Source organism: Histomonas meleagridis, assembly GCF_020186115.1.
Source record: "Histomonas meleagridis strain 2922-C6/04-10x chromosome Unknown contig_20, whole genome shotgun sequence".
Taxonomy (NCBI): domain Eukaryota; phylum Parabasalia; order Tritrichomonadida; family Dientamoebidae; genus Histomonas; species Histomonas meleagridis.
Genome location: NW_027150805.1, coordinates 129,994 through 149,125, shown reverse-complemented (window position 1 = coordinate 149,125; position 19,132 = coordinate 129,994). Strand labels below are relative to the sequence as shown.

Below are 19,132 nucleotides of genomic sequence, written 5' to 3'. Positions count from 1 at the left end.
CCAAATCTCTCAAACTAGGAATGATATTATTTTTCACATATCACAGGATCAAAGCATATATGACACCAGCTAAAGGTTTTCTCATCATCACTCTTTGCTTATTTATTCTTTACTCATTCCCCAAGTTGATTGCTGCTATAATATTTCCTTGTCTCATGTCCTCTTTGCTCATCAAAACAGAAAATATTGTTGATTTCATGACTATTAATCAGTTTTAGTTAGATTCCTCAAACTCATGTCTGAATTTTTTTAGACACCTAATGTATCTTAAAAGTTTCAATAAAAACAGATAAAATTAAATTATTTTTCCAATTTTCCCAAGAAAAAATATTATACTTTTCTCCAAAGCATTATTCCGTAGTAACTAAATTGTTTAAAGCGTTTAAATTTGCTAAATTGTTAAATCAACATCCAAAACCTTTTCCTGTTCAAGATATTTGTGAGAAAATAAAATTGTCGGCACCATAAAAATGTCATTCGCTTTGCGTTCAAAAAGTTTTGTCGGTTTAGAACGATGAAAGTGTTTTCACGTCACAATTCCTATTATTTGTTTTTTTATTTATTTCATCTTCAACTGTTGGACATTTACGTTTAGCTTCAACAGCTTCAATGGTAATAGTGCATGAGCAATTCTTAAGCATGTCAACGGGTTACCAACATATGCAGGCACTTTATTTCCATTGAAGTTATCCAAATCGATTGTGAAGAGAATTACGAATGGGAGAACACCCGCATTTAATGCATTTACTGTCACTTGTAATGCCTTTGCTGAAGATGAACCTTTACTTGCAGCTTCTGTTATGACAATTTCTTTAAATGATTCATACATTTGATGATGTAAAACTTTTGGCTTATTCTTAGCAATTGACAAATAGATATCCCAAAGATTATCGTTTGATGCAATTTCACCATTCTTATATGTTAAGAATGTTTCGTTATATACTTTAATTAATTCGATGATCGGTTCAATTGGTGGTTCACTTTTAGTCAATAAATTATTTCGTGAGATTAAAATATAATTATTAATAATGTTAGTAAATCTCTTTGAGATTTGTGTGGATGGTATTGGTTGGAATGTAATTGGTAATTCAGAATATGGAAACTGGCCTATGAATTTATGACATTCAATCTCATTAATGATTTCTGAAATCGATTCATTAACTTCATTGTTCATAAATGGCGAATCTTCATAATAATATTCACGTTTAAATGATTCATTGTTATTAAAGTATCGTAATAATTCTGAACAATATCCATTAATAAGAAGTTCAATAACAGTTTTGACAACGATCATAACCGGTGTCACTTTTCCTTTTGGAGGGTTAACGGTCAACTTGAAGTCTTTGAAAATTAATTTCTCGTTTTCATCATCCAATAGAATTCGATTCATTTCTTGGAATAATTTTTGTGGTGTTTCCTTTAAACCATCTGCAAAGAAACTTGATATCATCATTATTATCTTGAATGAGTTATGGCTTGATAAGTCAAATACAAATTTATCACTTGGCGTATCGCCAATCATTGAGGCATACGTCCTTGCGATCTCTTTGGGATAGTTGATGTCGTCGTCATCCTGAAACAGCTCTTTGTATAGCGCCACCTCGTCATCTTCTTCTGTCTCATTCGATTCTTTTGGCTGAATATCATTTTCTTCTTTCTTCTCAACATTCGCTTTGTCTTCCTTCTTCTCAAAATTTGGTTCTTCTTTCGCTTTTTCTTCTTTCTTTTCGACATTTGGTTCTTCTTTCGCTTTGTCTTCCTTCTTCTCAACATTTGGTTCTTCTTTCGCTTTTTCTTCTTTCTTCTCGACATTCGCTTTGTCTTCTTTCTTCTCAACATTTGGTTCTTCTTTCGCTTTGTCTTCTTTCTTCTCAACATTTGGTTCTTCTTTCGCTTTGTCTTCTTTCTTCTCAACATTTGGTTCTTCTTTCGCTTTGTCTTCTTTCTTCTCAAAATTTGGTTCTTCTTTAGCTTGTGGTTCTTCTTTAGTTTCTGTTTCTTTCTTTTCAGCATTCGCTTCTTCCTTAGTTTCGTTCTCTTTCTTCTCAGTGTTTGGCTCTTCTTTAGCTTCTTCTTTCGTTTCTTTAGCTTCTGGTGTTGGTGGCTTTTCAGCTTCGTTGGTGCTTTTCTGCGCGTTTTCGGTTGCCCACATTCCGACCATTGTCCTTAAGTTCTTCATCATTTCAGAAATAGGAATTTCCTTCAAGTTTTGCTTTGGTTGTGGACTTGGTTTCTCTTCCTTCGGCTGTTCTTTCGTTTCTTCTTTCTCCTCTTCTTTATTTGTTTCTTCTTTTGGTTGTTTTTCTTTCTCATCATTCTCTACTTTTTCAATGTTTTCTTTCACTTCTTTTTCGACTTTCTGTTCTTCTTTTTCTTCTTTTTTTATTACTTCCTTTTCCTCTTTTACTTCTTTTTCTTCTTTTTGTATTACTTCCTTTTCCTCTTTTTCTTCTTCTTTCGTTTCATTTTCTTCTTTAACTTCAATTTGTTCTTCTTCTTCGTTTTCTTTTTGAATTCCAATTGTTACTTCTAAATCAGAAATCATCTTCTTAATAGTTAAGTCATCATTTGTTTTTCCCATAATATAATTAGAAGCTTCATCTACACTATATGTATAAATATCATTTAGACCTCCTTTTTCGAAATCAAATGAAGGCGCTTTATATGGTATTTTTGTGAAGTTACATTTTGTCAACATGAAGTTCATTGCGATATCAGTCATTGTACCTGTTAATCCAACCATAATCTTTTCTACATCTTTTCTTCCTTGAGTTTTTTCTTCTTCTTCTTCAATAACCATAGGTGGTGTATCTTGTTTCGCCATTGATTTATATTCTTGTTCAAATCTTTCTTCAATTTCCTCCATCTTTCGACCAAAATATTTTGCATATTCATATGTAGAATATTTCCCCATTATCTTAACAGCTTCTGAACGTTTGAGCTTGGATAGATCATAATTCTTATGGCAATATTGCGGTACTTTTTCATCATCAGCTCCGAAAAAGCTTGGCCTTAATTGCGCTGTACTTACATACCCGCCACTTACAGACGTATTAAGTAATAATGATGAACTTGAATATGATGATAATTCATTGGTTTTAAGACCGCCGTTTTCATCAAAGATATCAATGTCTGGAATATCATCAGATTCAACAATTTCATTACTCGAGGGTGCTGATGTGGTTGGCGTCTGCCCAAGAAGTGAAATAACACCTGCAGCAACAGTGGACTGCTTGCCTGTGACTTGCTTTTGCTGCTGTGGAGGCGGCGAAACTGGTGCTTCCTTTTTGCCTCCGCCAATTTGTTTGCTTTTTATGTTTTTCTTCTTCCTTACTTCTGATTGAGGAGGTGGCTGATGTTGTGGTGATGGAGGCTGATACTGTGGTTGAGGAGATTGATGTTGTGGTGGAGGTGGCTGATATTGTGGTGATGGAGGCTGATGTTGTGGTGGAGGTGGTGGTGATGGCTTATATTGTGGTTGAGGAGATGGGGATGGGGGAGGTGGCGATGATGGTTGGATTTGTGGCGGCGGCGGTGATGCTGGTTGAACTGGTGGTGGTTGAGTATGGGCTTGTTGTTGCTGTTGTTGTGGTGGTGATTGAACTGGTGGAGATTGTGGTTGTGGTTGTGCTGTAAAACCTTGTAGCCTATCTTGCAAGGCAGTAATCCTCTGGATAAGATCTTCAACATGAGAATTGAGTTGATCAGCAGCTTCTTTTTGGCCTTGTAAACGAAGTCCTTTGACTTCTTCTTGTTTAATTTGAAGTTCCATTTGAAGCTCAAGTAAGTCAGCAGTGTCTGTTTGCCCTGACTGTCGCATTTGTTTGATCAAATTTCGTTGCATTTCAAATTGAGATACATCAACATGTGATTGCATTGGTGGTGGAGCATGTGGCGCTGGGTTTACATGCTGTTCAGTATTCCTTTGTATTCTCTGTCTTTTTACTTTGGGTTTACTCATGAGTTGTCAGTAAACTTTCGTTTGAATTGAATTCAATTCGCTCAAATTCATTTGTATGGAAACCGTTTGTGGTATTATACGTTAATTTCTTCTTAAAAGAAAAACATGTTGCAAATAATCATAATTAAATCAATAGAAATGATCTTATATTGTGTAATATTAACCTGCTGGAAAGTGAATTCGGCTCACCACAAAAAAATAAAAGCATTGATTCACAAAATTATTTCAATTTACATTTTATTGGAAATATTAACTTCGCTAATTTCGGTAATATTTGGAATACTTAACCTCTGCATTGGAGGTTCTCTATATGAAACATTTTTAGCTATTGCAGAAGTTTTCAAATACATATTAATTACATCTATTTCATTAATAATGTCTTCTGGACTTTCAATTGTGTTTGATAAATTGCCAGTATATAAATATATATTGATTGTTGTTTCATCTATTGGTTATTCTGTATCATTATATGAACTTGAAGAATTTACACTAAGTACTAATGCTGATACTAATATGATAGCAACATGGATTTCATTGGGATTTTTTGTTTTATTTTATTTAATGTTCTTTTTTGTATGTTTTTTCTTTTCTTCAGATTCACTTCGTGCATTAAAAACACATTTACAATTAATTTTAGAAAGGGGAATTGATCCGGTAACAACACCATCATATCGAAAAGTTAATCTTTTAAAATTTACTAGGTTTATTTCTCTTATAATTTTTTTCTGTATTGCCATAATATTTTGCATTTCTTTGTTTGTGAAAAATATTTTACCTTCTTGGCTAATTGTATTAATTCAGTCATTATTCCAAATTTTCCTGTTTGTTTCATTGACTTATAAATTTAGAATTAGAGTAGCAATGTCTGCTACCTATGGAGATGATGAAAATGATTATGTTGTGGCAAATTATCAATTAAAGGAATACAATGATGATATGGTACTTCCGCCAATACCGCAACAAACAAATAACAGAATTAATGTGTGAAAATTCACTATGCACCTGTTTTATTGAAATCAATTATGATTTTATCAGGATGAAATTGTTTCGTACTCTTTAATTGAGCAATCGAAATGAATAGTTTTTTTTTGTTAATAAATTATATCTTTCTTAATTTTAATTTTTAAATACTTCATTATAATCAATCTTGATTTTTCTGTAATAATATCAATGAATTAAAAAACCTTCAGTCTATTCGTTATAATGACCATTTATAAAATTTTTTTATTATATAGAAAATTTCAATAAGATAAATCTGAGTGTTCATGTTTTTATTTATTACAAAAACAAAAAATTAATCTTTACCCAAGTTAATCTCTTGTTCCATTTTGTTGGGTTAACGATCATTTTCTTTTCAATTTCCTATAAAAATGAAGCCTGGTGCGAAAACATCTAAACTCGTAATGAGCTTATTAAAACTTCCAGAAAATTACCTTTGTGCTGACTGTAAAAAACACCGACCAAAATGGGCAAGTTGTAATCTTGGTATTTTTATTTGTCTTGAATGTTCAGGAATTCATCGATCACTCGGAACTCATATTTCTTTTGTTCGCTCATGCAACCTTGACTCATGGGAACCTGAACAAGAAATGCGAATGAAATATATTGGAAATCAGAAGGCAAATGATTATTGGGAATACAATCTCCCTCCAGACTTTCAACGACCAGATCCCAATGACAGGAGTTCAATGGAACGTTTTATCAGAGATAAATATGTTAATAAAAAATGGATCAACCCATCAATCCCAGGTCCTCATGAATTACCAATTTCAAAATTGACATGTAGATCAGATGAAGAAATACTATCTTACTCAGCCCGTGCTGATGAAGAAAAGTCCCACCCTGATTATTCTATTGATGATCTTTTGGATCAAATCGATAATCCAACAATTTTACAAGAGCCGGAAGTTAAGCATGTTCAATATGAATCTGTTACATTTGAACCACCGCCCGAAGAAAACAAATCATCAAACACTCAAAGCAAAAATCGCCTTGCAGCTCTACAATCATTTTTTGGAATGGGAGATAATCATAAAACAGAAACACATGTAGAAGCTCCCATAAAAGCCGAAGAAGAAACAAAACAAGAGCAACCACAAAACCAACAACAAACTTCCAAATTTGGAATAATTGCTGGTGGATTTTCTAAGCTTTATGGAAAAGTGTCGTCGCTTTTCACTCGTAACAATAATAATACTCCAGAACCATCTCAAGAAGAGACTACAAATAATCAAGAATTTGAATACGACATTGATGAACCTAAAGATCCTCTTGCTGATGCACTTTCAGATTTGCAAGCACCTGATACAAATGCTCTCGAAAACTTCTTTAATGAGCATGCATGTGATGCCTCTCTTATAAAAGAAAATCCTCAAAACAATCCTCCGCCCAAAGAACCTAAGTATGATGAAAACATAAATTTGCTTGAAGTTGAATCTACTCAAAATAAACAGAATGAAGAAAACGACTTCGCGTTTCTTCCCACGGCTGAACCTAACTATTCAATGACTCCACTAGAACCAGATATAAAAAAGAATTCCACAGAAGATCTTGAAGATTTCTTCTCACAGAAAGACGACGATGAGCAATTACGGGACTTTCTGAATGGAACAGAACCAAAAAAGCCAATGAAAAAACAGAAGATTGTTCAAAGTGAATCACAGAAACAGCAATATGATTCGTTTGGTTTCATAGAACTGGATGAGTCTCGCGGATTTTAATCATATGTTCTCTAAAATAACCTATACTGTAAGTTCTCTTTCGTTCGTCAATATCAACGATAATTTCTCTGTGAATTCATTTCTATCGTTCGGGATGCCCTTCACTATTTTTCAATGTTTTATTTGTAACGATACAATTTTCAATATAACTTTTCAGTGTGTACCGATGAAATTAATTCATTTTTCAGAAAAAACATTTTTCACTCACAAATTTCTTTATTAAACGATTTACAACAATTCACATTTCATCCAAACTGTGAATTCATAACTTTATTATTATATTTGTTAAAAGGTAATATCATCGTCATCCTCCTCCTCTTCTGCATCATCACCGAATGCATTCTTCAACAAATCCTTTTGTTGCATCGAAGTTATCTTTTGTTGCTCCTTCTTTGCCATCTCTGCGTGTTCTCGTGCTCTTTCTTGCATCCTTCTATGCTTTTCTTCAGTTTGCATTTGTTTATTATTTTCTTCGTTAGCTTCTTCAGATGTTATATTTTGAGGCTGTAGAAATGAATTTCTTGAATGTATGATTTCTTTTATCTTTGCAACTTTTTCATTTTGCAACTTAATCGATTCCTCAACCTTTTCGTCAGGGCTTTCGAGCGCATTAAGATCAAAAAGAATCTTCTTTTGTTCACGGAGAACACTTTCAAGAAATTCAAGAGATGTAATCTGACCACTAATTGCCATGTTATATCGAAGGTCTTTCTCTTCACTCGGATCGCGCGTAGGGTTTCGAAGAGAGTGAAGTTGTTCGATTTTCTCGTTAAGATCTTTCAACTTTGGATTATAATCTTCTCGAATCCGATCAAAATCTTCTTGCGTAAACCTCTCCGAACTGAAGTCATCGACACGTAGTGTCCTTTCGCTGTCTTCAACAAAGTCAAAGACTTGAAACTTCTTATCAAATGGTTTATCAAATACAGTATATGGAGAATCAGCTTTATCAACTGAGATAACTCGTACAATGTGACCATCTTTGGTTTTAATAAGCTGCTTCTCTATGATGTTTTCGAAATTGGGATTATTGATATGATCAACAAGATCTTTCGGAAAGACTTGGGATTTGGATATTTTGCTCCAGGGAATTTTTGTCTTTCGCCTATCATCTTTGTGTTGTGGCTCATCAGAAGAATATTCAGAAATATTATAATCGCCTTCAGATGATTCTGATATAGAGAATTTTGCGTTAAGTTTTTGATCTTTGGTGTGCTCTTTTAGAAGTTGATCATATTTTTCTCGATATTTATCATATATTTTTTTAAAGTTTGCTCTCCTCTCTGCACGTTCTTGAATTGCCATAATGTAGATCAGAGAATCTTGACCAAAACGATTAAGGATTTTTTTATCGTTTTTATCATAAAAATTTTTTTTATAATTAAATCCATCATCAAATTCAGGGAATTTGGGCACTTCGTCAGCAGATTTATTGAGCTTTGCTTTTATATCTTTATATTTCTTTTTGAGATTTTCTTGATATTGATCCAATTGCTCCATATCGCTGCAATGTTTGAATTCTGCTCCCTCACTAGCTAGGTGTGGGTTGAATTCCTCGGTATTTGCGATCTTATCAAAGAGGGATTCTTCATGGTTCGTTTTACCACTCATCAATTAATTGTTTTTTGACAACTTTATTTTCGGTTTGTATCAACTTTTAACTGACTGAATGGCCATGTTTCAGGAAACATTTTGTGAAAAAGAAAATGATTTTTAACTAAAGGAACACAATGTCTTCCTGAATGCCAATAAGCAGTAATGTTTAGTTAGGGTTGAAAAGAAAAATTAATTATATGATTTTAATAAAAAATCATTTAATAAACGATCAATACTAGAGTTATCCACGACGCTCTTTTTCGAACAACAATTCCTTTCCGAGTGTTATTTCGTTTGGAATGCTTGACTCATGTTTCCAGAAAAATGATAGAAAAAATTCAATATCTGTGTTTGGCAAATTCAAATCCAAAATAAACTTAACAATTTGTTACAGTTGCTTGAGGAAACTTGTCTCTTATAGCCTGAATGTAAACATATAATTTTGTGTATTTAAACAATATTAGTATTAAAAAATTTCAATATACTAAACTCATGATCAATATCATATCTTTCTAAAATTAATTTGAAATTCTAGAATTACCATGTTTCATATTTATTTATATGAAATGTTTTAGTTTGATTTTGGCATTTTTATATACTCTTTTCTGTTTCTTGGTTATATTTTCTATTTTCCATTCCTAACTTTTTTGAATATTTATGAAATAATACCACTTGTAAAGGAATCTAGAACTAAGATCTTTCAAATTCGAATAACTGTTTAAAATACCATATAAAAATGAATGCAAAGTTTTCGTAACAAAGGATTTCCATGATAATTTCAAATTTAATTCTGTAAAATTAAGTTCTACGAATCAATTTTTCAAAATCTTTTTGAACTCATACAGAAAGAAAAAAAATGAGTTCAGTTTTTTACCAATTACAATGGTCTAATGACCAAATGACAGAAAATTGAGTTATTGATAATTGAAAAGCGTGTGTTTTCGTTTTTTGTAATGGAACTTTTTCAGATCAACCCACAAAATTGACACGGTTTTCATTTATTGAATGTACACACAACACGGAACTTTTGATTCTTGTTCAAATTGGCAGCAACTCATTGCTTCTTCAGGTCCAAGTGTTAAAGGAAGTGAAAGTCATGCAAAAAGGCCACCAAATGCTTTCATATTATATTCGCAAGCGATGCGTTCTGAAGTTCATCAACAAAATCCTTCTCTTTCGAACATAGAAATCAGTCGCATTCTTGGGGAAATGTGGAAAGAAGTACCAAATGATACAAAACTTCAATATAAAAAGGAAGCTGCAAAATTACAAGAAGAATTTAAACGTGATCACCCAGATTATACTTACCAAAAAGCTCGAAGGAAAAGAACACTACACGAGTTGCTTGCAAAGAGTAGTCAAGCGATTCCAAATTATGATCAATTCGCAATGATGCAAATGGGATATCCAATACAAGGAATGGGTCAAATATATGGAATGAACCAAATGTCTGGAGTAGGACAAATAGGTGATGTGCCTCCATCAAGCGGAATGAATCAACAAATAAGTAGAATGGGTACAATCCCTGGAATGAGTATGGCTCAGATACAGGGAATACCTCAGGGTTCTAATGCTCATAGTTCTCTTATGGTACTTAATTATCAACAAAACTGAATTTAAAGTAAAAGTCTAAATGTTTTAAATTGCTAGATTAAAAATGATTTAATGAGTTGCTTGTTGCATAAAAGCCAACAGTAACAGCATGATAATTAGTGAATTTCCAAAGATCCTTTATCATTTGATCAACATAACGAATTGTTTGAGGTTTCAATAAGCAGTTTGATTTTTAAATCTTATAAAAAAGGTTGGTAGAAGATATTTTAAACATATCATAACATGTCAAGAAACATTAGAATATAAATATGATAAACATGGATTAGCAACATACGTTCGTACAAAAGCATGCTGTGTTATTGATTGTAAATGAGTATATATGATGGAATTTTGTTGAAATGACTAAAAGGATATTATAAAAGTGTCAAATGCTTTTTGTTTTCTTTTCTTTTATTTCTGGGTTTAACATAACTGATCCAGATTATCCAGACCAATTTTCTCTACACAACACGGGGCAATTCTTTGGTATTGCAAATGAAGATATTCATATTGAAGAAATTTGGGACAACAATATTTTTGGAAAAAATATCTTAATAAATGTTATAAGTAATGGCTGCTCTCAACACGAAGACTTAGCAGATGGTTTTGACGTAAATACATCATGGAATTACTTAACAAATTCAAGTAATCCTTCACCAGATTTAGAAGAAACAAATCCAGGCTATGGAACATATATAGCAGGTTTATCCTCTGCACGTGCTAATTCTCTGTGCTCAGTTGGTGTTGCACCATTGTCTAAAATTTCGTGTACAAATTTATTTAACAAAGCATATACTAAATCTAATCTTTATAATGCACTCAAACGAAACAATGACAAAGTTCGAGTCAAAGTTCTTGCATTTCCACCAAAATCTAAAGAGTTTTGTGAATATGAAGATGATGATCAAGAGCTAGAACAAATTTTAGACAGTGCGCCTTCAAGCGTTAATTTTATAGCAAGTGCAGGTGATGATGCATTCATTTCTAGCGACACCAATTTCAATTCATTATTAAGACATCCACGAGTAATGGTCATTTCTGATACTGGAAATAGAGGCTCTTCTAGCGCTTGGTCAACACATGGATCGAATATTATTGCAAATGCACCAGCAGGTGGAAGCTCAACATTTCATGATAATTATAAACCATATCTTCCTGGACTTGACATCGCAAGTACCACCGGATGTAAAAGTGATCAACCTCCAATTGGAGCTGGCGCTGGTATTGTAGCCGGAGCAGTTGCTCTAATTCTTGAAATGAATCCAAGTTTAACTTGGCGTGATGTTCAAGCATTAATTATTCTTACATCTACATACAATGATCCAAAGCATCCATCTTGGCGAAATACCTCTACTCCTGATCTTCTTTTTTCTAACTTTTATGGATTTGGTCGTATTAATCTCAATAAATTACGTACGGCTGTCAGTACCTGGAAAGCCCTACCTTCACAAAAGTCCGAATTGTTCAACTTCTTTACGAATTTAACTGTTCCAACCATGAGAAGAGGTTCATCAAGTTTCACACTCTCCATATCATCGACGGTTATTTTCACAGAAACCGTTCAGCTCAAACTTAATTTAACAGCAAAAGAATTTTCTTTATTAAGATTTGTTCTTAAATCTCCATCAGGCATTGTCACAAATGTTAAAAAGTTCTCTTTATTTAAATCTGATTCATATGAAAAACGAATTTTCTCATTTACAATGCGTGCATTCTTTGGAGAAGATCCGAATGGAGATTGGGAGTTGATATTTAACAGCGATTCTGTTGGTGATGAACCCATTATCCACTCGGTCGAGATGAAGGTTAATGGCTGCATTCAAAAACCCAATATTAATTACATTAACCATGACCGTGGAGGAAATTCATATCAAAAACTTCAAGGCTCTAGCGACGTTGTCATCACGCCTTCCAAATCTAATATTCCATGTGGTGATGATTTTACCATCAAATTAAATTCGAACGAAACCATCAATGTCACACTTTATCTTAGTGACGAGTTACGTAACAGTCGTTGGCCTACCAGTTTAGACAGAAAAACCAATACTAATTCGACCATTACCATTCCATGTTTATTTTCGAATAACAAATCGTTATACCTCATAGCGGAGAATCTTGCCACCAAATCATATGGCGAAACCAAGCTTACATTATTAAATGTCAACGAAGGCTATTTCTTATATCAACCCACACGATATCAAGTTTATTATTTAGATCCCGACACAAACACAGTTACGATCAATATATCGCCTTCCATGTCAGCGGACTATTGGATCGATGGCACTCATTCCCAGAACTTATATATCACATTATATGATATTGACAATAATACTATTTTATTTACGTCATTCCAAAGTTTATTAAATCCAATTTCCATAAAATATAATGGGAATAAATGTATACATTGTATACTGTCCGTGGTTCCTGCTTGGCATAACAACATTTTGGGATCATGCGTAACAATGATACAGCCGATAAGTATCATTAATCGATTGGACACTATTCCGGAACAATTCCCTTTGCAACTTAATGAAAAATGCCCGATTCCGCCCGGAATATTGACCCCAACGCCAATGCCGCCAACGCCGTCACCTGAGCCAGAAAAGAAAAAGCAATCGCCGCTTGCAATGATCGTAGGAATTCTGTTTTTGTGCTTGTTCGCGTTGTTCATTGGCGTATTCTTCTTCGTAAATAGAAGGAAAAGTGATCTGACGACGGCTTTGCTGCTGACTAATAGTGAAAAATTGTTGTGAAATTAAATAAAAACTTTTATTTGTATATTGTTCGGAATATGAAATTAATGTTCAAAATTGTAAAATTAAATGTAACAGAATACTTTTAAAGTGGAAACTATGTAAAATATTTTACACTTTCAGCAATAATTATTTCAAAGAATTCTAATGTGATTTATGTGAATCATAATGCTGAAGTTCATGATTGTGGAGTTGTGTCACTATAATCATATTAAGGTTCCTTTAACATGATTAATAGATGTAATTTAATAATTCATATTTTTAAGGTATTTTTCTGACAAAAGAGATGAAATAATTATTGAGGATTATGAACGAATATTTGAATAAAATAAAGCTTTAGGTATCAATGATAGATATCTATGATTACATTCTGAACTGAAGGTCACGAAGATTGTGGAATATTCCTCATCATTCGATTAATAGTAAAAAATGCTTCAATGATATGGATAGAAAATGAGGTATTGATATATTTTGCATTGCGTATCCCTGCGGCTCTTCATTTTCTTATGTGTTAAAAACAATTTCATTGTATTCCATATTACACTCATTCATTAACCTCTTTCTTGTTGTTAAATAATCAAAACTGAGTATTTTAACTCCAGCTAAAGACAAGTGATCAACTATGGAACAAACAATTATAAAATCTTTTTGAAAACTAATGGATAGTCTGTAATTACATTAAAAAAAATCATCAATATTTCTAGCATCAACAATTTTAAGTGTTTTCAATGGAGAATTCTTTACAAATTGCTGTGAACATCTTGCATTAATCATTGAGGCTTTACGAAAAGCTAGCTTCTTTAATATTTGATATCCAAGAACTTCTTAATGATCTTGAAATAATCTTAATCATACTCTTATAAAACAATCGCTTTATATTTCATTCTGTCGCATTAAAAATTAAAAATAAAATAAAATTTTATCTCATTTCAAAGTTTTTGACAATGTGATTTAGTAAATTTTCAATTAAAAGCCAAATATCTTTGATTGTATATTCTTATTTCTGCTTAATAAAAGGAACAATGCTAACAACACGAACTCTACAATAGCAATTATTACGAGTACTTTTGTTATTGGTGTCTTTGATACTTGTGCCATTTCCTCATCGACTTCTTCGATATCTTTTTCGGCTTCTTGTGTCATAAGCTCAGTAAGATCAATAACATTAAGTGTCGTCTTAACTAAGTTAACAGTGATAGTAGAGTTCAAATTACGTACAATTGAATCCGTAGAGTTAAATGCAAGTTCGAAAACATTGCGTGCCTTCTTAACGTTCTCCACCATTCTAACGGTTCTTCGGTGCCACTTTTGCGCGTAAGGGCCAAGTGTACCTCTGATGTAGTCGTTAAGCTCACTGAAGGATGAAACAAAGAAAGAGACAAAGCACATCTCGCTTACAATGTCTAAAACTTCGTCAGCGGTTGCTTCAGTAGGTTTACGTGTATTAGGTGAAAAATATACATCAACAGCTCTGGCTGTTTTGTTGAAAATAGGATTACGGAGGATTCCTTTGATCTCTGGTTCATATGTGCTGGGATTATTTTCATCAATATGTACTTTACGTGAAACAAAATCATCATTAACAGACTTTGATTCTTCACCAAGAATAAATTCAATGCTGTGGAGATCAATACGGCATGTGTGTGCATCTGTATTAGCTGTAATACCCATATATCCTTTTTCATATGGAACTTTGATTTCTTCATTGAATATGTCAAAGTCATCATCAGTATCAGTGATTGAGATACGAAGATTCTTTCCGTTGAATTTGAATTTGATAGTAACAACATTTGCACGTCTGAATTTATAAACGATTGGATCTGGAAGATTTTCGGGATCATATGTTATTGTGCCGTCGTTTTGTAAAAAACTAAGTTTTAATGAATGTGAATTACGTGCATCAGTAATTACAGAGCCAGAAAGACCAATTCCTTTGAACTTTTGTGGACCTGCATGAATATTTCCGTATGCACCATATTTGTCAACAAACCATATACCAAAACCACCGCCACCACCTGTTCCATCATAAATGCGTAACTTATAAATCATTGACCATGTACCACTTGGGATTTGAACATTAGTCCAAGCGCATCCCATGTTGTATTGGATTGGTGGAACAAGCATCACAACATTATCTCTCACGCCTGCAGAACCAGCAAATTCCCAATGACCAACATTTCCTTCTTTATCTACTTCAAAAGGCGGGTTGAGGTCGGATAAAGATAGAGAGAAGATGAGTCTTGCAAGTGAAAGAAAGAAAAACATTTGCAATTGCCCTTCTATCGTTCGCCAGTTTAGCCAACCAAACCGTTTTTGACATCGACATTTGCCATATCTTTTTCAGTTGTTTTTAATCGTCATGTCTGTAACGGTTTCAAGTGTACAGATCAAATAGAAGATAATCTTCTGTGATATCTTTCTTTGGAAAACAGGAATTGACCAAAAAAGATAAATATAATCTTTTGTTATATTCTTAGTTTCCTTGATTTATCAAGAATTATGTTAGTTTACAAAAGATCTTAAATAAGGGTCATTGATCAAATCATATTTTGATTTTTATATTTTATTTCGAGCATACACTTTAAAGAGAAAATTAACATAAGGAAACTTTAATAAAAACAAAGAACAAAAGAAATTCAGTGATCACAGTTGTAAACACTTTTATAAACATTTTTGTGTTGATGCCCTTAAATTTTGAATTATGCCCGATAAAAATTGATACAATTTTATGAAAAGATGATGTGATAATCATGAGTTTTTTGTTGTTATCTTATCTTATTCATTAAGATTGTTCATGTAATCACATTGTATTTTATTAACTTTACTTTCTATTTTATTTCTGAATTATAATCCAGTTTTTTCAAAAAACATGTTTTCGATGTTTCCAAACTATCTTCTTAATATATCGCTCTCTCCTCTGCGACAGGAACTCTGTTTCTAAGAACAGAATACCATCTATTTTTGACAGATTGTGATGTGCGGCCTGGTAATAAATTGGATATTAATGTCCAATGATTTCCCACTCGTTTCCTTTCTCTAATGATTAATTCATCTTCCCACCTTTCAAATCTTGTTTTCTTCACGTCTGGAGAAAGGCGATATACCCATCTTTCTTTACATTGAATAGCTGTTCTTCCTGGTACTGATTCAGCAACAACTTCCCATAATATTGGCTGACTTTTTGAAACTGCTGCTTTTAGTAATTCATCTTCTTCTGGTGACCATGAACCTTTTACTTTTGATTGAAGGATTTGTTGAATTGCTTTTTCTCCATTACGAAAGAAAGCAATATCTACGTTTGACAAAGGTAATTCTGTTATTCCAGGGAGTTGTGCCGTTTGATTTTGGCTGATGTTTTGGGTCATGAATGTATCAAATGATAAGTAACTGTCAAAATACGCTTTGGATAGAAAATTGAATGCGATTCAAAATTCAGAGCAGGCGCACCAGAAAAATTTATCTGAAAACACCGCATGTGCGATCACCATTCAAAATTCTCTGTACCCAAACCGATTCTGAGCATGCTTATCGTTATTACGGAGAAAACTAATTTTGAATAGCGATCAAAATTGAATAGGTGATAACCTCCAATATTGATGAACGTTTGATAACTTTCAGTTCAATATTTCTATGGATTTTTGTTCGTACCAACTAACGAACCCTTTAAATGGGGGGTGTTCATTCAAAATAACGATTATATAATTGTTTCATCATACTTTTTTATCACAAATTTCAATGCAATTAACAACAATTAATTGGGTTCGAATAAGTGGATTGTTCTGGGCTAACTCTTTTTGTTCGTAAACAATAGACCAAAATAATTTCACCTTTTTTTAAGGTTCTTTACTTTTGAAATAGAACGAAAAAAGAATAGTAATGATAAACTTGATTCCAAATATTTTTTACAATATTTGAAAAAATTCATTTAATAATATCAAAATTTATTATCAACGGAATCATAAAATAACTTTTGTTTTAAACCTTGAAAACGAGGATAATTTTTCAATTTATAAATTTTTGTATAAATAAAAACAAATTTGAAAACAAAATATATTGATTTTTGTTATTTTTAATTTATTATAAATGGTATCATATACCTTATAAACAAATTGGTTAAAAAAATATAGGAAAAAAAAATCCAAATTAAACTGGAATGAGGTCCAAATTTTCACGACCTTTAATCGTCCAATATGGTCCTTGAAGTGTTGATGGTAAAGCCACATAACCTGGGGTTTCTTCTGATCCTTTATCTTTAGGTCGAATATGCATACTAGCAGAAGGTGCTCGTTTCTTGACTGCATCAATATTAGGCATATATGCTCCTGGACCTGGTGAACACGAATCAACTTCACCTGTATTAGTTCGTGAATGCATTGTAAATTTATTGGCATCATTAGCAAATTTAGGTTGAATGTTATATGCTCCTGGACCTGGATTATCAAGTCGTGAATCACGTGTTTCTGAATGTCGTGATGTAATTGTTGCTTTAGGTGCATCTGCGCCAAGTGGTGGCGGAACATAATTAGGGTCCTGGCGTGTCTTCAAATTCTTTCATCTTATGTCGTGATGACATCGTAATTTTAGGTCCTTGACCAATAGTTGAACCAATATCACGATATGGTGCTGCAATAACTTCTTGTTTAGTTTCATGTCGTCCTTTCATTGTAAATTGTGGTGATTTAGGTTTGTTATCATTCGGTGAATAATCTGCTGGTCCTGGTGTAACTGAAATATCTCTGTCTTTTGTTTTACATCCAATAGTACTCGATTTACCTCCTAAATCTCGTGATACTACATAATCTGATGGTCCTGGTGTAACTGAAATATCTTGATCCTTTGGTCGAATATGCATACTAGCAGAAGGTGCTCGTTTCTTGACTGCATCAATATTAGGCATATATGCACCTGGACCTGGTGAACACGAATCAACTTCACCTGTATTAGTTCGTGAATGCATTGTAAATTTATTGGCATCATTAGCAAATTTAGGTTGAATGTTATATGCTCCTGGACCTGGATTATCAAGTCGTGAATCACGTGTTTCTGAATGTCGTGATGTAATTGTTGCTTTAGGTGCATCTGCGCCAAGTGGTGGCGGAACATAATTAGGTCCTGGCGTGTCTTCAAATTCTTTCATCTTATGTCGTGATGACATCGTAATTTTAGGTCCTTGACCAATAGTTGAACCAATATCACGATATGGTGCTGCAATAACTTCTTGTTTAGTTTCATGTCGTCCTTTCATTGTAAATTGTGGTGATTTAGGTTTGTTATCATTCGGTGAATAATCTGCTGGTCCTGGTGTAACTGAAATATCTCTGTCTTTTGTTTTACATCCAATAGTACTCGATTTACCTCCTAAATCTCGTGATACTACATAATCTGATGGTCCTGGTGTAACTGAAATATCTTGATCCTTTGGTCGAATATGCATTGATGCTGATGGTGCTCGTTTCTTGACTGCATCAATATTAGGCATATATGCACCTGGACCTGGTGAACACGAATCAACTTCACCTGTATTAGTTCGTGAATGCATAGTAAATTTATTGGCATCATTAGCAAATTTAGGTTGAATGTTATATGCTCCTGGACCTGGATTATCAAGTCGTGAATCACGTGTTTCTGAATGTCGTGATGTAATTGTTGCTTTAGGTGCATCTGCGCCAAGTGGTGGCGGAACATAATTAGGGTCCTGGCGTGTCTTCAAATTCTTTCATCTTATGTCGTGATGACATCGTAATTTTAGGTCCTTGACCAATAGTTGAACCAATATCACGATATGGTGCTGCAATAACTTCTTGTTTAGTTTCATGTCGTCCTTTCATTGTAAATTGTGGTGATTTAGGTTTGTTATCATTCGGTGAATAATCTGCTGGTCCTGGTGTAACTGAAATATCTCTGTCTTTTTGTTTTACATCCAATAGTACTCGATTTACCTCCTAAATCTCGTGATACTACATAATCTGATGGTCCTGGTGTAACTGAAATATCTTGATCCTTTGGTCGAATATGCATTGATGCTGATGGTGCTCGTTTCTTGACTGCATCAATATTAGGCATATATGCACCTGGACCTGGTGAACACGAATCAACTTCACCTGTATTAGTTCGTGAATGCATTGTAAATTTATTGGCATCATTAGCAAATTTAGGTTGAATGTTATATGCTCCTGGACCTGGATTATCAAGTCGTGAATCACGTGTTTCTGAATGTCGTGATGTAATTGTTGCTTTAGGTGCATCTGCGCCAAGTGGTGGCGGAACATAATTAGGTCCTGGCGTGTCTTCAAATTCTTTCATCTTATGTCGTGATGACATCGTAATTTTAGGTCCTTGACCAATAGTTGAACCAATATCACGATATGGTGCTGCAATAACTTCTTGTTTAGTTTCATGTCGTCCTTTCATTGTAAATTGTGGTGATTTAGGTTTGTTATCATTCGGTGAATAATCTGCTGGTCCTGGTGTAACTGAAATATCTCTGTCTTTTGTTTTACATCCAATAG

At 33.4% G+C, this 19,132-nt stretch overlaps 9 protein-coding genes across 9 annotated transcripts; 3 read left to right on the top strand and 6 right to left on the bottom strand.

The window, feature by feature from the left end:
• Positions 1–559: 559 nt before the first annotated feature.
• GO595_002641 (uncharacterized protein) lies at positions 560–3,961 on the bottom strand (the record flags this gene model as incomplete). The annotated part of the gene is made up of 1 exon (XM_067915573.1): positions 560–3,961. The coding sequence occupies one exon, from the start codon at positions 3,959–3,961 to the stop codon at positions 560–562; it is 3,402 nt and encodes a 1,133-aa protein (XP_067776442.1).
• Positions 3,962–5,364: 1,403 nt separating this feature from the next.
• On the top strand, positions 5,365–6,681 carry GO595_002640 (ARF GAP-like zinc finger-containing protein; the record flags this gene model as incomplete). Its single annotated transcript, XM_067915572.1, has 1 exon — positions 5,365–6,681. One exon carries the CDS (start codon positions 5,365–5,367, stop codon positions 6,679–6,681), a length of 1,317 nt encoding a protein of 438 aa, XP_067776441.1.
• A 285-nt stretch (positions 6,682–6,966) lies between these two features.
• GO595_002639 (uncharacterized protein) lies at positions 6,967–8,292 on the bottom strand (the record flags this gene model as incomplete). Its single annotated transcript, XM_067915571.1, has 1 exon — positions 6,967–8,292. The coding sequence occupies one exon, from the start codon at positions 8,290–8,292 to the stop codon at positions 6,967–6,969; it is 1,326 nt and encodes a 441-aa protein (XP_067776440.1).
• A 990-nt stretch (positions 8,293–9,282) lies between these two features.
• GO595_002638 (HMG box family protein) lies at positions 9,283–9,891 on the top strand (the record flags this gene model as incomplete). Its single annotated transcript, XM_067915570.1, has 1 exon — positions 9,283–9,891. One exon carries the CDS (start codon positions 9,283–9,285, stop codon positions 9,889–9,891), a length of 609 nt encoding a protein of 202 aa, XP_067776439.1.
• Positions 9,892–10,259: 368 nt separating this feature from the next.
• GO595_002637 (Clan SB, family S8, subtilisin-like serine peptidase) lies at positions 10,260–12,623 on the top strand (the record flags this gene model as incomplete). The annotated part of the gene is made up of 1 exon (XM_067915569.1): positions 10,260–12,623. The coding sequence occupies one exon, from the start codon at positions 10,260–10,262 to the stop codon at positions 12,621–12,623; it is 2,364 nt and encodes a 787-aa protein (XP_067776438.1).
• Positions 12,624–13,589: 966 nt separating this feature from the next.
• On the bottom strand, positions 13,590–14,888 carry GO595_002636 (Legume-like lectin family protein; the record flags this gene model as incomplete). Its single annotated transcript, XM_067915568.1, has 1 exon — positions 13,590–14,888. The coding sequence occupies one exon, from the start codon at positions 14,886–14,888 to the stop codon at positions 13,590–13,592; it is 1,299 nt and encodes a 432-aa protein (XP_067776437.1).
• A 632-nt stretch (positions 14,889–15,520) lies between these two features.
• On the bottom strand, positions 15,521–15,988 carry GO595_002635 (Myb-like DNA-binding domain containing protein; the record flags this gene model as incomplete). Its single annotated transcript, XM_067915566.1, has 1 exon — positions 15,521–15,988. The coding sequence occupies one exon, from the start codon at positions 15,986–15,988 to the stop codon at positions 15,521–15,523; it is 468 nt and encodes a 155-aa protein (XP_067776436.1).
• Positions 15,989–16,766: 778 nt separating this feature from the next.
• On the bottom strand, positions 16,767–16,997 carry GO595_002634 (uncharacterized protein; the record flags this gene model as incomplete). The annotated part of the gene is made up of 1 exon (XM_067915565.1): positions 16,767–16,997. One exon carries the CDS (start codon positions 16,995–16,997, stop codon positions 16,767–16,769), a length of 231 nt encoding a protein of 76 aa, XP_067776435.1.
• Positions 16,998–17,145: 148 nt separating this feature from the next.
• On the bottom strand, positions 17,146–19,034 carry GO595_002633 (H-SHIPPO 1; the record flags this gene model as incomplete). Its single annotated transcript, XM_067915564.1, has 2 exons — positions 17,146–18,284; positions 18,554–19,034. The coding sequence occupies 2 exons, from the start codon at positions 19,032–19,034 to the stop codon at positions 17,146–17,148; spliced, it is 1,620 nt and encodes a 539-aa protein (XP_067776434.1).
• Between the last annotated feature and the right edge of the window lie 98 nt (positions 19,035–19,132).